At 74.4% G+C, this 14,249-nt stretch overlaps 2 protein-coding genes across 3 annotated transcripts; one reads left to right on the forward strand and one right to left on the reverse strand.

The window, feature by feature from the left end:
• Nucleotides 1-1,089: 1,089 nt before the first annotated feature.
• EMILIN1 (elastin microfibril interfacer 1) lies at nt 1,090-8,479 on the forward strand. The gene is made up of 7 exons (XM_068679154.1): nt 1,090-1,537; nt 3,697-3,822; nt 4,415-6,537; nt 7,035-7,142; nt 7,266-7,283; nt 7,487-7,621; nt 7,927-8,479. The coding sequence occupies exons 1-7, from the start codon at nt 1,365-1,367 to the stop codon at nt 8,256-8,258; spliced, it is 3,015 nt and encodes a 1,004-aa protein (XP_068535255.1). The 5' UTR covers nt 1,090-1,364; the 3' UTR covers nt 8,259-8,479.
• Nucleotides 8,473-13,901, reverse strand: LOC137855046 (cGMP-dependent protein kinase 1-like). Of its 2 annotated transcripts, none has more exons than XM_068679155.1 (20): nt 13,721-13,901; nt 13,070-13,290; nt 12,826-12,992; nt 12,421-12,534; nt 12,240-12,345; nt 11,787-11,850; nt 11,631-11,708; nt 11,472-11,560; nt 11,268-11,333; nt 11,134-11,181; nt 10,581-10,625; nt 10,299-10,437; nt 10,087-10,217; nt 9,925-10,014; nt 9,560-9,701; nt 9,282-9,445; nt 9,096-9,212; nt 8,934-8,996; nt 8,782-8,857; nt 8,473-8,707 (listed from the first exon to the last, which is right to left on the reverse strand). In XM_068679155.1, exons 2-20 carry the CDS (start codon nt 13,270-13,272, stop codon nt 8,621-8,623), a joined length of 1,989 nt encoding a protein of 662 aa, XP_068535256.1. In that variant the 5' UTR covers nt 13,273-13,290; nt 13,721-13,901; the 3' UTR covers nt 8,473-8,620. The 2 variants fall into 2 exon arrangements, with proteins under 2 accessions (XP_068535256.1, XP_068535257.1); XM_068679156.1 differs by having other exon boundaries at nt 13,754-13,889.
• Between the last annotated feature and the right edge of the window lie 348 nt (nt 13,902-14,249).

A 14,249-nucleotide genomic window follows, 5' to 3' on the forward strand; every position in this document is an offset into this window, starting at 1 on the left:
GCAGGGGGCGTAGGGAGAGGGCAGGGGGCAGGGGCAGAGGATGGGGGATAGGGCCTGGGGGCAGGGGACACGGGCAGGGATAGGGGCACGGGGCAGGGGATGGGGATAGGGATAGGGATGGGGGCAGGGGGCACAGGGAGGGGGCAGGGGCATGGGGCCAGGGGCAGGGCATGGGGATAGGGAGAGGGGCAGGGGGCACAGGGAGAGGGCAAGGGGCAGGGATAAGGATAGGGGATAGGGACACGGGGCAGGGGATATGGGCAGGGATAGGGGCAGGGGGCGTAAGGAGAGGGCAGGGGGCAGGGATACGGGATAGGGGCAGGGGATGGGCGATAGGGGCAGGGGGCACAGGGAGGGGGCAGGGGCAGGGGCAGACCCGTCCCGGCCGCCCCCCGCCATGCGGTGTAGGCAGCCCCCGTCCCGCCCCCTCCCCTCCCCTCCCCTCCCCTCCCCTCCCCTCCCGCGCCTTTTCTCCCCCCCCCCGGCCGCCTCCTGCCGCGCCAGGCTGTGACGTCACCGGGGACGGGGCCAAGCCGTGACGTCACCGCTTGCAGCGGCCGGGGCCGTGACGTCACCGCCCGGCCGGGGAAGCCGCGGTGTCAGCGCGGGCCGGGGGCCAGGGCCGTGACCTCAGCGGGGGCGGCCCCGCGGGGTCCCCTCCGGGTCCCCTCCGTGTGCCCGTGGGGCCGTGCCCGTGGGGAGCCCCGCGGGGCCCCGTGGGGCCGGGCCGCGGGGGGGGCACCGGGTCCGGGCGCTGCCCCGGGGACGTGGCAGCGGGCAGGGCGCGGTGCCGGCAGCCTGCCCCCGGGGGGGCCGCGTCCCGGGGCTGCGGGGAGCCCCCCGCGGGAGCCCCCGGCCGGGCCCCGCGCCGCCGCCGCGACCCCCGTGGGGAGCGGGCACAGCCCCCGGCGGGCAGCGCGGCCACCGGGGGCCGGCGGGGCGGTGCGGGGCGGTGCGGGGCGGTGCGGGAGCCCCGGCCCCGCCGGCTGCCTGCAGCCCTGGCCCCCTGCCCGGCCTCTCCGGCTCTCCCCGTCCCCTCCTTCCCCGTCCCCGTGTCCCAGCCTAACGAGAAGCAGATGTGCGGGCGGCGGCGGGGGGCGGGGGGCAGGCGCGGGGGCCGGCGGCGCGCGGCGGTGCCCGGCGGAGGCCGAGGCGGGCAGGAAGCGGGGGGCCCCGGGGACCCCGTCGGGCGGCAGCGCCGGGGCGGCTCTGGCGGCGAGGGGCTGGCCGAGGGGAGGGGAGGGCAGAGCCGCGCCGAGCCGAGCCGCAGAGCCGGGAGGGACGGAGCCGCGACGGGACGCGCCATGCGCTCCTGAGCCGCGCCGTGCGCCCCCCCCCCCCGCCGCGCCCCCCGCCCGCCCAGCATGGCCCCCTGGCTCTGGCCGTGCCTCCTGGCCGCGCAGGCCCTGGCCGCCAACTTCCCCCCCAGGTACAGCCTCTACACCGGGGGGGCCGCCCCGCTCAGCCCGGCCCAGGCCACGGCCCCGCAGGGCCCCGCCGCGGCGCACGGCGGTGCCCGGGCCGCCAGCCGGCACAGGTAGGAGCCGGGACCGCCGGGCGGGACGGGGAGGGAGCCCCCGGGGCGCGGCCCCCGCCCCGCAGCCCTCGGGGGGGGCCGGGGAGCGGCAGGACGGCGGCACGTCCAGCACGGGACCCGACGGGGGGGGCGTCGACGGGGCCGTGCGGGAAGGATGCTCCCCGGCACCGCGGGGCTGCCCCGGCCCAGGGCACGCTCGGGGATAACGGGGATGAGCCGGGGGGGCGCCGGGAGGGGGGCGCGGGGCGGGGGCTGCGGCCCGACGGGCGGGGGGGAGCGGGGGCGGGGGCGGGCGGGGGCCCGGCCGTGCGCGCCGGGTGCCGGTGCCGGGGATTCCGTGCGCGCACCCGAGCCGCGTGCCCCGCCGCGGGGTCCCCGTGCCGGGGGGGCGGGTGAGGGGCCCCGACAGCCCCTGCCCGTGCCGTGCCCTGCGGAGGGGGCGGCGGGGGCTCGGCTCGTGCCTGCCCCCGGGTCGGGGCTGGGGCTGCGGGGCCGGTCCCGCACCGGAGCTGGGGGTCACCCCCTGGCCGCAGCCACAGCGTGGCCGTGCGGGGTGCAGCATGGGACGTGTCCCCCCAGCCCCACCGCAGCCCCGCGGCAGCCCCAGCGCCCCGGGGCAGGGGCTGGTGGGACCCTGCTCCACGCGGGACCCGGCTGCCGGCGTGGGGCTGCCCAGGAAGGGCGCACCTGGGCTGGGCATCACCGGCTCACAGAGCGCCGTGGCACAGCCTGGGCTTGGCTGGGCTCCTGCCCGTGGTTTTGGGGACGTAGCAGGGTGTCCCCAGGGGCTGGGGCACAGCGCCCTGTGCCCGTGGTTTGGGGGATGTAGAACCCATCTCTGTGCTTCGGGGCTGCTGCCTCTGCTTCGAGGGTCACGGCAGGCAGTCCCCATGGACGGGGGGACACGGGGACCCATCCCCATGCCCCGTGGTTTCGGGAGGGCTCCCAGCCTGTCCCCAGGACGTGGATGTGCCCCGATGCAGCCCCAGGATGGGCAGTGGGAGCCAGGGCCCCGCGGGCACCATCAGCCAGGGATGATTGGGCACGGGGGGAGAGCGGGGGGGCCGGGAAGGGAAGAGAAGGGAAGGGAAGGGGGAAGAGGGGGGGCCGTCAGCGCAGGAATTCCCGGCGGCCCCCGGGGAGGAGCTGGAATCGAGCCGGGGACTGAGGGGAACCAGCCGGGCTGACGGGAACCGGCCGCGGCTCTGCGGGGCCCCCGCACTGCTCAGCTCCACAGCACCGCACAGCTCCCCACAGCTCCCCACAGCTCCCCACAGCACAGCACCGCACAGCACGGGGCCGGGGCTGCCGAGGGTCCGCGCCGTGGGGGGCTGCCCGGGGGGGCCGCGCTGTGTGGGGCTGCTCTGGGCTCGGACCATATAAGGCTGGGCTGGGGCGTCCGCACTGCGTGGGGCCGGGCTGGGGTCCCGCTCCCTGGGGTGGGCTGGGGGGCTGGGGTCCCGCCCCGCAGCCTGGCCACCACACCCCGTATGGAGCCGGGGGGCCCCGCAGCGTGTTCTGGGGGCTGCAGCCCCCGTGGGGCCGGCTGGGGGCCCCGCCCCACACCCTGGGAGAAGCGTGCCCCCCAGGCAGGATCTCGCCATCAGGTCTGGCCGGGCGCCAGGGCTTCGTCCCCAGCTCCTGAACTCCAGGCTTGGGGGCACATCAGTGACAGCCAGGGGGTGGCTGGGGGGCACAGACCAGCCTGGCTCCGCAGGGCAGCAGCATGGGGTCAGAGCCCCCCCGTCCCCGCAGCATGCAGTGCCTCGCAGGACGCATGCGCTCCCCTGGCCGCCCCTTGCACCCACGAGCAGGGTCCCTGTCCCCGTCCCCATCCCTGTCCCCACAGAGCTCGCTGGGTGCGGGTGGCCCCGTGAGGGCTGCGGTCACTCCCCGCGGTGCCACCGGCCCCTTCCGTGGCTCCTGAAAGGGCCCCTCAAAGCGCTCGGGGCTGTGGGGTTGGGCAGAGGTGAAGGGGCTGTGGCGGGGCAGGATCCGGCCCATTAACCCCACAGCACTGGGCCGTGACGGCTGCTACCGGTGGGACCGGCAGGGCAGGCACCTGTGGGGGGGGTTCCCATGGTGGTGCCTGGTCCATGGGGGGGACACCCGGGGTGTGCCGGGGGCTCCGGTGCGGGGCCCTGACGCCTTCTCCGCAGGAACTGGTGCGCCTACGTGGTGACGCGCAGCGTGAGCTGTGTGGTGGAGGACGGCGTCGAGAGCTTCGTCAAGCCCGACTACCAGCCCTGCGGCTGGGGGCAGCTGCAGTGCCCCCGCGTCCTGACGTGAGTGGGGCCGGGCAGGGCGGGGGCGTGGGACCGGGAGCCGGGGGGCAGCGCCCGGGGCCCCCAGCAGCGCCGCTGTTTACCCTCCCCGGGACGTGTTTACTTTTCTGCAAGAGCCGCGGTCTCAGCGGCTCGTGGCCGGCGCCTGACCTGCCCCGACACGGCTTTTACAGCGGCGCCGCTGCCCCCCCCCGGCCAACTGCCCCTCAGCATCGGGGCCAGTGACCCCCACGCCGCCTGGGGGTCGGTTTGGGGACCAGGGGGCTCTGCCCAGGGCCTGTGTCCGGCACTGGGGCAGCCACAGAGCAGGGCGCTGGGTGCCGTGGCGGTGCCAGCCCCGTCCTGGGGGGCCGGCAGGATGCGCAGGGGCCGCCCCCAGAGGGCAGCGAGCGTGGCCACGGCCAGCCCGGTTGTGCAAGAGCCTGGTGCGGTCGCGCCGCCTGGGCCAGCCCGCAGCCTGTGTTTGGTTTTCCTCCCCGAGCCTCTTCCTGCAGCGCCTGTGGGCAGGGACCGGCGCGGAGGCTGGGGGGGAGGAGGGGCGGCGGGGACCAGGACCCCCCCTCCCCATCAGCAGCGTCCCCTCTGCCCGCAGGTACCGCAGCTTCCTGCGGCCCCGCTACAAGGTGGCCCACAAGACGGTGTCGGACCTGGAGTGGCGCTGCTGCCAGGGCTACTCGGGGGAGGACTGCTCCGAGGGGCCGGCAGCGGGGCCCTCCCTCACCACCACCCGTCCACGGCCCCGGCCCGGCCGCCCCACGCTCTCCGGCTTCGGCAACACGCTCAGCGGCCTGGGGGGGGAAGGCAGCGCCGGGGGGGGCCGGGGCAGCACTGCCCCGCGGAGCCCGGAGCCCGCTGGCGGTGGGGAGGCGGAGAAGGTGCAGCAGCTGGAGGAGAAGGTGCGGCGGCTGAGCAAGCAGCTGGAGGAGCTGCAGGCCTCGGTGCAGGAGGGCCAGGAGAAGCTGCTGCAGGACCTGCGAAAGGTGGCTGAGGGCAGCCCAAATGGCAAGCACCAACCCGCCGACGCCGCGCCCCCCGACGTGCGGGAGACGCTCAGCCACATCCAGCAGCACCTGGAGCGCCTGGACAACCGCATCCGCAGCCAGGAGCTGGAGCGGGAGCGGGATGGCTTCGGGGGGAGCCCGGCCCCGGAGGGGGGCCTGGCGGGGGCCGCGCTGCTGCGCGAGCTGGAGCAGCGGGTGCAGGATTCCTGCGGCGCCTGCCTGGCCGGCACCGAGGGGCTGCGGCGGCAGCAGGCGGAGGACCGGGAGCGCATGAGGGCGCTGGAGAAGCTGGTGGGCTCGGTGGACCAGCGCAACCGGGAGGCGGTGGAGACTGTGCAGCGGCACGTCAGCAGCCTGAGCACCCGCCTGGCCCCCGCCGCACCGCCCGATGAGCTGCGCCGGCGCGTGGCCGAGCTGGAGCGGCGGATGGACGGGCTGGAGGGGTTGCGCGGCGCGGTGCTTGGGCCGGGGCCGGGGCCGGTGCTGGCCCGGCGGCTGTCAGAGCTGGAGGGGCGGCTGAACGCCACGCGGGCCGGCCCCGGGCCCCCTGACACCGAGGGGCTGCGGGGCCACATGGCCAACCTGAGCCGGGCGCTGGAGGGGCTGGCGGAGAGCGGGGCGCAGCGCGGCGCCCGCCTGGCCGAGCTGGAGGGGGTCCTGGCACGCTGCGGGCGGCCCTGCCTGGAGCCCACTGCCGATGGCCGGGACGGCTCCGCGCTCAGCCAGCTGGAGCGGCGCGTGGAGGACAACGAGGCGCAGCTCCGCACCCTCAGCTCCGGCCTTCGGCAGCTGGGGGCCGGCGGGGCCGGGCCGGGCAGCTCGCTGCAGGCGCTGCGGGAGCTGGTGGGGGAGCAGGGCGAGACGCTGGAGCGGCTGGTGGGGCGGCTGGGGCAGCTGGAGGCAGGGGGGAGCTCCGGTGGGCAGACGCTGGAGGACACCCGCAGGGACCTGGAGCAGCTCCACAACCGGACGGGCGCCCGGCTGGGGCAGCTGGAGGCCGAGCTGCGGGGGCTGAGCGCCACCGGTGCCTGCGCCCAGCCCTGCTCCCCGCTGCGGGAGGAGCTGGAGCGGCTGCGGGAGGAGGTGGGCGCCTGCACCAACGCCTGCAGCCCGCCCGCACCCGACCCCACAGCAGCCGAGGAGGAGGAGCCGCTGGAGGGGTTCAGCGTCTTCGGAGGAACGACGCCCTGGGAGCTGCAGACGCTGCAGGGCGAGCTGTCGGAGGCGCTGCTCTACTTCGGCTTGCTCAACACCACGGTGCAGGACCTGCAGGACGCCGTGGACCAGCACGACGCCAGCCTGCGTGAGCTGGGTGCTGTGAAGGATCGCCTGGCCGCAGAGCTCGACCGGGTGCAGGCGGAGGTCGCCGAGCGCGCAGCCGAGAGCGAGGAGCGGCTGGAGGGGCTGGTGCGGGACCTGGTGCGCGCGGGCCCCGCGGGCTGCCCGGCCGGCCTGGAGCCCAGGGTGGCCAAGCTGGAGGGCGTCTGCGAGCAGCTGGAGGTCGTGTCGGGGGGGCTGCGTGGCGTCCGCGAGGGGCTGGGCCGGCACGTGGCGGGGCTGTGGAACGCCCTGCGGGAGCTGAACGGCACAGCCCGAACCCACAGCGCCCTGCTGGACAAGGCGATGCAGCTCCCGGCGCGCCTCAGCGCCCTCAACGCCAGCTTCCAGCAGCACCGCGCCGAGATGCTCAACCTCACCAGCAGGGACCTGACCGGTGCGCGGCGACTGGGGAGCAGGGACGGGGAGAGAGGGCAGGGGGATGGGGAGAGAGGGCAGGGGGAGGGGGAGAAGGGGGCATGGGGTTGGGGAGAATGGGGCACTATCAGGGGGAGAAGGGGACACGGGGAGGGGCCAAAGGGCGTGTGGGAATGGGGCACGAGTGTACAGAGGGTGGGGGCTGCAGGAGGTGGGGATGGGGGAACAAGGGGCAATGTCTGAAGACAGAGCACGGGGACAATCGCAGTGCCATGAGGTGTGAGGGTGTGGGGACACCACGTCCCAGGGCTTTCAGCGTTGGGGGTGTGGGGTATGGGGGTGAGGGGGTGCAGGACCCCCGGCTGCAGGCTCTGGGGCTGGGATGCATGGCGGACGTGGGGACCCAAGTGGTGGGGGCATGAGGCTTGGTGCATGGGGACATGGGGGCCTCAAGTCACGGGGGTGTTGGGCTGTGGGGTGAGGGACGGGGCTCTAACTCCCCCCACCTTCCCTCAGGCCCTCCTGGGCCCCCCGGACCTGAAGGCCCCATGGGGAAGACGGGCCCCCCTGGCCCCTCTGGGCCTCCTGGCAAGGACGGAGAACAAGGCCCCGTGGGCCCCCCAGGTAAGGAGCAGCCCCCGTGCCCCGGCAGCCTCCAGCAGTGGGGCCGTGCCTGCCCGGTGCTGGCTCGTGCCGCCTGCCCACCCCACCCCACCCCACAGCACCGTCCTGTCCCTTCCCTTTCAGGTCTGCAAGGAGAAAGAGGTAGGGCTGGGGTGTGGGGGGGTACGAGGGGCTGGGATGAGGGGGCTGCGGGGTGGGGGGGTGCAGGGCAGGGGGGCACAGTGGGGAGGGGGAGTTGGTGATGGAGGTGGAGGGGCTGGGGACATTGGGCACGGGTGCAGCTGGGGGTGGGGGTTCAGGGGCCTGGGGGTGCCATGGGGGCACCGTCCTGACACCGTCCCCAGGTGCTGTGGGGGAGCCGGGCTCTGTGCCCCACATCGCCTTCTCGGCCGCCCTGAGCACGCAGCGCACGGAGCCGGGCACCGTCCCCTTCGACCAGGTCCTGCTCAACGACGGCGGCGCCTACGACCCCGAGACGGGTGAGTGCCGGCCCCGCGCCTGGCCATGGGGGGGGATGGGGGGGGATGGGGGCTGTGGAGTGGTGGTGGGGGGGCTGCATGGGTGAAACATGGGCCTGGGGTGCAAGAAGGGTGGGGGTGTCCTCAGGGGCACAGCGATGGCTTTGGGGTGAAGCTGGGCAACCCAGGGGCTGCGGGGAGCGTGGGGTACGGCGGGGTGCCTTGGGGACACGGTGGTGGCCACGGGGGGTGGGGGGGGGGGCTGAGCTCCTGCTGGGGGCACTGCGGGGGCTGGGGGTCGCCGTGCGCTGACACCGCTGCTGCAGGCACCTTCACGGCTCCCCTGAGCGGCCGCTACCTGGTGAGCGTGGTGCTGACGGGGCACAAGGGCGAGAAGCTGGAGGCGGTGCTGTCCCGCTCCAACCAGGGCATCGCGCGCCTGGACTCGGCCGGGTACCAGCCCGAGGGGCTGGAGAACCAGCCCGTGGCCGAGCACCAGCCCAGCCCCGGCTCGCTGGGGGTCTTCAGCCTCATCCTGCCGCTGGAGGCGGGGGAGACGCTCTGCGTCGACCTGGTGGCCGGGCGCCTGGCACACGCCCCCGACGAGCCCCTCACCGTCTTCAGCGGCGCCCTGCTCTACGACGCCGATGGCCCCTAGTCGCCCCCCCTCACACCCACCCCTCGCCGCCCCATGGCTCCTGGACCCCCCCACGTCCCCCTGCACCCACGCGGGGCCCCCCCCCCCCCCACTCCCCGTTATTTATCAGCACCCCCCCACCCTCGCTCCCCCGCCGCCACGCGTCCCTCACCCCCTGCCCTGCCCCCCCCACGCCGCCCCGCGCCCCCCCCCTCAATAAAGATGCGGCACCGGGTTTTGTACCCATGGCTCCCGCCTCCTTCCTGCCCCCCACGCGCTTTATTGCCCCCCGTGGGCCGGGGTCAGCCCCCGGGCACTGCCCTGGTCCCGGCAGCGCCGCAGCGGGGGCGTGGGGGGTGCCCAGGCCGGGGGTCCGGCTGCCATCAGAAATCCTCATCCCACCCCGAGAGCTCGTCCATTGCCGGCGTCCGATCGACCGAGAACCGCTTGAAGTTGGTGTAGGGAGGGCCCTGGGGGGGGCGGGGGTCAGTGCTGGGCCCTCCTCCCCCCGCCCCGCGCCCCCCACCCCAAGGCCCGGCCCCACCTGCTTGATGAGCCACAGGGTGGGCGCCTCCAGCTGCTGCAGGGCGAGCTTCTTCCACTTGAGGGTCCCAAACCACCTGGGGGGGGGGGGATGCTGCAGGAGGGGCCAGGGGGAAGCACGCACCCCCCACCCCCCACCCGCACCCCCCTCACCTGTGCTTCTTGATGCCGCGGATGCCGGTGGCCGTGTTCCCCAGGCGCTGCCCCGGACGGCGCCTGCAAAAGGGCCGGGGATGGAGCAGGGGGCGCAGGTTGGGGCTCCCCAGGGCACCCCCACCCACAGGGCTGCCCCCCCCCCGGGACCCCCACACAGACCTGCAGAGCTTTGCAACGAGGGAGCAGGCGGCCTCGCTGAGGAAAGCGGGGAAGGAGAGGACGCCGTCCAGGATGCGGCTGTAAATCTTCTGGGGGTCAGCGCTGTGGAAGGGGGGCCTGCAGGGCATGGGGGCGTCAGGCCTGGCCACGGGGGGGGGGGTGGGCTCAGCCCCGGGGCGTGCTCACCTGCCCACCAGCATCTCGAAGATGAGGATGCCCAGCATCCAGAAGTCGACCGCGAAGTCGTGGCCCTCGTGGCGCAGCATCTCGGGCGCCAGGTACTCGGGCGTCCCGCAGAAGGAGTAGGTTTTCTCCCCGCGCTCCAGCTCCTTGGCGAAGCCGAAGTCCACCTGCGGTGCAGGAGCTCTCAGCCGGCCCCACACCCGCAGGGACCCCCAGCGCCCTCCCTGCTGCCCCCCCCACGGCACCGGGCACCGTGCCGACACCCCCATCCCCCCCGGTACCAGCTTGACGTAGCCCTGCTTGTCCAGCATCAGGTTCTCGGGCTTCAGGTCGCGGTAGACGATGCCGTGGCTGTGCAGGTACTCCAGGCCCTCCACCACGCAGGCGGAGCAGAACATGGCCAGCGGCTCCTCGAAGTAGCGCCTGCAGGGCAGGGTTCTGTGCTCGGCACAGCGCAGTGCGGCACGGCACGGCACGGCACGGCAAGGCACGGCATGGCACAGCATGGCACAATGCAGTGCTTCATGGCACAGCACGGCACGGCACCACACGAGCCAGCACAGCACAGCGCAGCACAGCACGGCACAGCACGGCACTGCACGGCACATCCCTGCCCACCCCAAGCCCGTGCCCCCCGGCCCCGTACACCTCGCGCAGCTTGGTCCACAGCTCGCCGCCCTGGCAGAACTCCAGCAGCAGGTAGACGTGCTGCCTGTCCCGGAAGGTGCCAAAAAACCTGCGGGCAGCAAGGGTCAGCGGGGCCTCGGCGTGGTGCTGAGCCCGGCCCCACACTGCTGGTCCCACTCACCCCACGATGAAGGGGCAGCGGCTCTGGGCCAGCACCCGGCGCTCCGTGCGCACGTGCTCCTGCTGCTGCGTGCGCACCACCCAGTCCTTGCGGATCCGCTTCAGTGCGAAGAGCCGCTCGCGGCACCGCACCTGTGGGACAGGGGTGGCCGTGGGTACCGGGACGGGGATGGGGTCAGCAGGGGGTGCCTGCAGGCCAGGTGTGGCTCTCACCAGCTCGACCCTGCCGAAGCCGCCGGTGCCCAGCACGACGCGCTGCCCCTGCTTCTGCCCCTCCTCGTAGCGCACGGCCACCAGGTCCTCCAGCCGCACCGCCGGGGACGGCTGCCGCAGGCTCGGGGACCCCCAGCCCCTGTGGGGGGAACCACGGCCCTGCAGCGCCAGCACCAGCGGCTGCCCGTCCCTGTCCCTGTCCCAGTGCCATGCCCAGCCCTGTCCCCGTTCCCACAGACACCCCCATCCCTGTGCCAACCCCCATCCCTGTCCCACACTGACCGCCTGGGGTCCGCTGGGGCCGGCACCTCTGTCGCAGCCGCGTTTCTGCAGGGAGAAGCAGCCCCGGCTCAGCCCGCAGCCCGCAGCCCCACAGCCTGTCTGGGACGGGCACGGCACAGCAGGACCCCACAGGGACCCGGGGCCGTGCATGAGGCCAGGACAGGGCTGTGGGGGGTCCATGGGGGGACCCTCCCCACCCCCTGGCAGATCGCCCAAAGCTGCCTGGCTGTGGGGGTGGGCACCCTGCTGGGGTGGCCCCGCTGTGTGTGGGGGAAACAGGGACACCCAGGGGTGCCCCCAGCCTCAGCCAGCCTGGGGGGCTGGGACTCTGGACACCTCCCATGGGGCCACACGTGGTGCCATGGTGAGCACGCGCCGGGGCCGTGCCACGGGGCTCGGCAGGAGCAGGACGGTGCCTGGGCCTGGCGGTGCTCCCGGGGCAGAGTCCAGGACCCGCTGCTGGCGCCACGTCACCGCCGCCGTCCCTGCCGGGCGCCCAGCACCCACCCAGCCAGCACCCACGTGGGGACCCCGCAGGGCCACGGACACTCACGCGTCTGAGTCGTGCCTGGGGCAGAAGGGGATGATCTCCAGGAAGTCCCTGTGGGGCAGAGGAGGTGTCAGTGGGGCGGGCAGGCCCCGGCCGTGTCCCCACGGGGACGGGCTGCAGGACACGGGGACACCCACTCCTTGGCCACCGTGATGCAGGTGACGTGTCCCTGCGCCTGGCACGATGCTGTCCGGCGGATGTTCCTGCACAGAGACCGGTGGTCATGGAGGAGGAGAGGGGCGTACATTGAGGAGTATGTGCGAGCTCCATGTGCACACGAGCAGCTGTGCGGGCACACGCACAGGGCGCAGACGAGCCGCCCGCAGCCCCAGGGCACCTACTCCAGCAGCGAGAGCTCCCCGAAGTGCTCGCCAGCACCCAGCACACGCAGCAGCTTCTCCTGCCCGTCCACCCGCCGGCTCACCCGCACCTGCGAGGGGACGTGGGGCCAGGCTGAGCGGGATGGGGGGCACGGCCCTGCCCCACGGCACTGCACCCACCTGCCCCTTCAGGATGATGTAGAAGCTCTCCCCCTCGTCCCCCTCGCGGATGATGACGTGGCCGGGTGCGAAGGAGCACTGCGGGCACAGACGGGGTGCTCGGGGCTGCACTGGGCAGGGGACCCCGTCCCACAGCCCCCCCCCCCGTGCACGCACCTCCTCCATGGCGTCGAGCAGCTTGGAGAGGTGGCTGTGGGACAGGTCCTGCAGCCAGTGCACCCTGCAAAGAGAGGAGGCTGGGTCCGGGGCCGCTGCAGCCCTGCCTGCGCCCTGCGCCCTGCATCCCGCACCCTGCATCCTCCCCGAGCTCCAGAGCCCAGCACAGCCACAGGCAGGACAGGGCTGGGGCTGTGTGAGGATGATGACAGGAACAGGGACGGTGACAAGGCTGGGGACGAGGCTGGGGATGTGGACTGGGACTGGGCTGGGGTGGGAATGGAGATGGGACGGGGATCAGACGGGGTGGGGATGGGCCTGGTGACGGTGACAAGGCCAGGGCTGTGCAGTGGCTCTGCCAGGGGTGATGAGAGGGGACGGCACCTCGAGGCTCAGGGCTGGCCGTGGGGCTGGGGGTACCACGGAGGGGCAGGGGGCACGCGCCCCACTCACGTTCGCAGGGAGTCCAGGACCTTGGCCCGCCGCTGCTTGGCGCTGCTGGTGGTGATGGCGCGGTACCGCTGCCGGTCGATGGCCCAGAGGCGCACGGAGCTGAGCGCTGGGGCACAACGGGGGTCAGGGGGGGACTGGGGATGGGGGGTGGGGGGGACAGAACGGGGGGCTCGGCCCTTACCCTGCACGGTGGCGGTGCGCTTGCAGTGGTACAGGATGGCCAGCTCCCCGAAGACATCACCCGGCCCCAGCGTGCGGAGCTGCCGGCCCCGCTGCGTCACGCTCAGCTGCCCCTCTGCAGGGAGGTGGCACAGGGCAGGCGGCCTCGCACGTGCACCAACACACGCGTGGGCATGTGCACGCACACAGGCAGCCTCACACATGTGTCACGGCCCCAGCATTGAGTGCACGCGCAGCTGGTGTGCACGGGCACGTGTGGCCCCTCAGGGGCAGCACAGCCCCACGTGTGCATGCACAGGGCACTGGTGCCCAGGGCAGGTGCAGCACCTCCAGATGCGTGCCCCCATGCGTGCACACCCCAACGGGCACGTGCACACCCCAGCCCGCGCCCCGTGCCCGCTCCCACCTGCCACGATGTACATGGCATCGCCCTCGTCGCCCTCGGCCAGCACCGTGTCCCCGGGGCCGTGCTGAACGGGGACGAAGCTCTGGGCCAGCGCCTCGGGGCAGCCCTCGCCCAGGCGCCGCAGGAAGTCGCTGCGTCCCATGGCCTCCGCGATCAGGCTGAGGTCCCTGGGGACAGGGGGACACGGGGACAGCGGTGGGGCAGCCCCGGCCCTCAGGCACCCCCTCTGCCCCTCCTGAGGTACCTCTGTGACAGGGCACTACTGGGCACTGGGAGCAGGGCGTCGCTGGCGAGGGGCTCGGGGACGATGGCGGTGCCCCGCCGGTGCGGCCGGCCCAGGGGTGGCTCCGTGTCCGGCAGTGCCCTGGCATCGCCCGCGCCCCTCGCCACGCGCTGCAGGAAGTCGCGCTCCTCCTGCAGCCGCAGCTCCCGCAGCTGCCGCTCCATCCCGCACCGCTGCCGTGCCTGGGGGGGGGGGGGACACAGCGTTGGCATGGGGCTGCCCAGGACCACGGGGAGAAGGAAGAGGCTCCCTCAGCACGGGGCAGGGCCGCACACCGCACGGCCCAGGTGGAGACAACCCAACACAGCTGGGTGCGATGTGGCTGCGGACGCCTGGCACAAGTGGTGCCCACAGCACCCCCACCATGCCCGGACCCCCACCCACAGCCCGTGCACCCTGGCCAGGCCCCGCAGCCACACGGTGCTGCGCCCGGCACGCCCTGCCCGAGCAAAGGTTGCAGCACCAGGACGGGGCTGGGACAGGGCTCAGCGCCCCCCTCCACCCCCACCCCCACCACCACACATGGCCACTGCTCCCACATGCACACCCGGCCCCGGGACGTGGCCACTGACCGGGGCTGGCCCCGTGCCCCGCCACGCGCACGGCCCCTACCTGTGCCACGCACCCTGCTGCGCCCGCCCCTACCTGCGAGGCCGCTGCACCCAGCCCCGTGACACATTAACCTGCCCGCGGCGCTCCCCGAGGCACGTGCCGAGCTGCGCCCTGCATGCAGCACCTGGCCCAAACCCACCGGGCACCTGGCATGCAGCCAGCCTGCACCCAGCCTGTGGCACCCTGCACCACCGTGCACCCAGCCTGCAGCAACAACCTGCACCTGACATGCAGCTGATGTGCACCTGGCGTGCGCCCACCATGCGCCCAGCTTGCACCCACGATGCACCCAGCCTGCACCCAGCCTGCACCCAATGTGCACCCACCCCGCACGCACCCCGTGCCCCCCGCGCCCCGGGGCCGTGCAGGTGCCGGTGCCAGTTGTGCACGGCGCGAGGTGTGCACGTGCACGAGGTGAGCCCGCCCGGCACGCGAGCGGCGCGTGCCCGCGCACCCGCTGGGGGGGGGGGGGAGGGGGAGGGGGAGGGAGGGAGCTTCCCGCGCGCTCCCGGCACGGGCACCCTCGGGG

This window comes from Anas acuta, chromosome 3, assembly GCF_963932015.1.
Source record: "Anas acuta chromosome 3, bAnaAcu1.1, whole genome shotgun sequence".
In the NCBI taxonomy this organism is placed as follows: Eukaryota; Metazoa; Chordata; class Aves; order Anseriformes; family Anatidae; genus Anas; species Anas acuta.

What these genes read in the sequence shown, in the direction of transcription:
- EMILIN1 (XM_068679154.1), top strand. Translation starts at nt 1,365, where the DNA reads ATGGCCCCCTGGCTCTGGCCGTGCCTCCTGGCCGCGCAGGCCCTGGCC. An exon ending in CGGGCCGCCAGCCGGCACAG is followed by an intron (nt 1,538 to 3,696) that starts GTAGGAGCCGGG and finishes CCTTCTCCGCAG; the next exon opens with GAACTGGTGCGCCTACGTGG. An exon ending in CGCCTACGACCCCGAGACGG is followed by an intron (nt 7,622 to 7,926) that starts GTGAGTGCCGGC and finishes CCGCTGCTGCAG; the next exon opens with GCACCTTCACGGCTCCCCTG.
- LOC137855046 (XM_068679155.1), bottom strand. Translation starts at nt 13,272, where the DNA reads ATGGAGCGGCAGCTGCGGGAGCTGCGGCTGCAGGAGGAGCGCGACTTC. An exon ending in GCGCACCGCCACCGTGCAGG is followed by an intron (nt 12,346 to 12,420) that starts GTAAGGGCCGAG and finishes GTTGTGCCCCAG; the next exon opens with CGCTCAGCTCCGTGCGCCTC. An exon ending in CCCAGGCACGACTCAGACGC is followed by an intron (nt 10,626 to 11,133) that starts GTGAGTGTCCGT and finishes TTCTCCCTGCAG; the next exon opens with AAACGCGGCTGCGACAGAGG.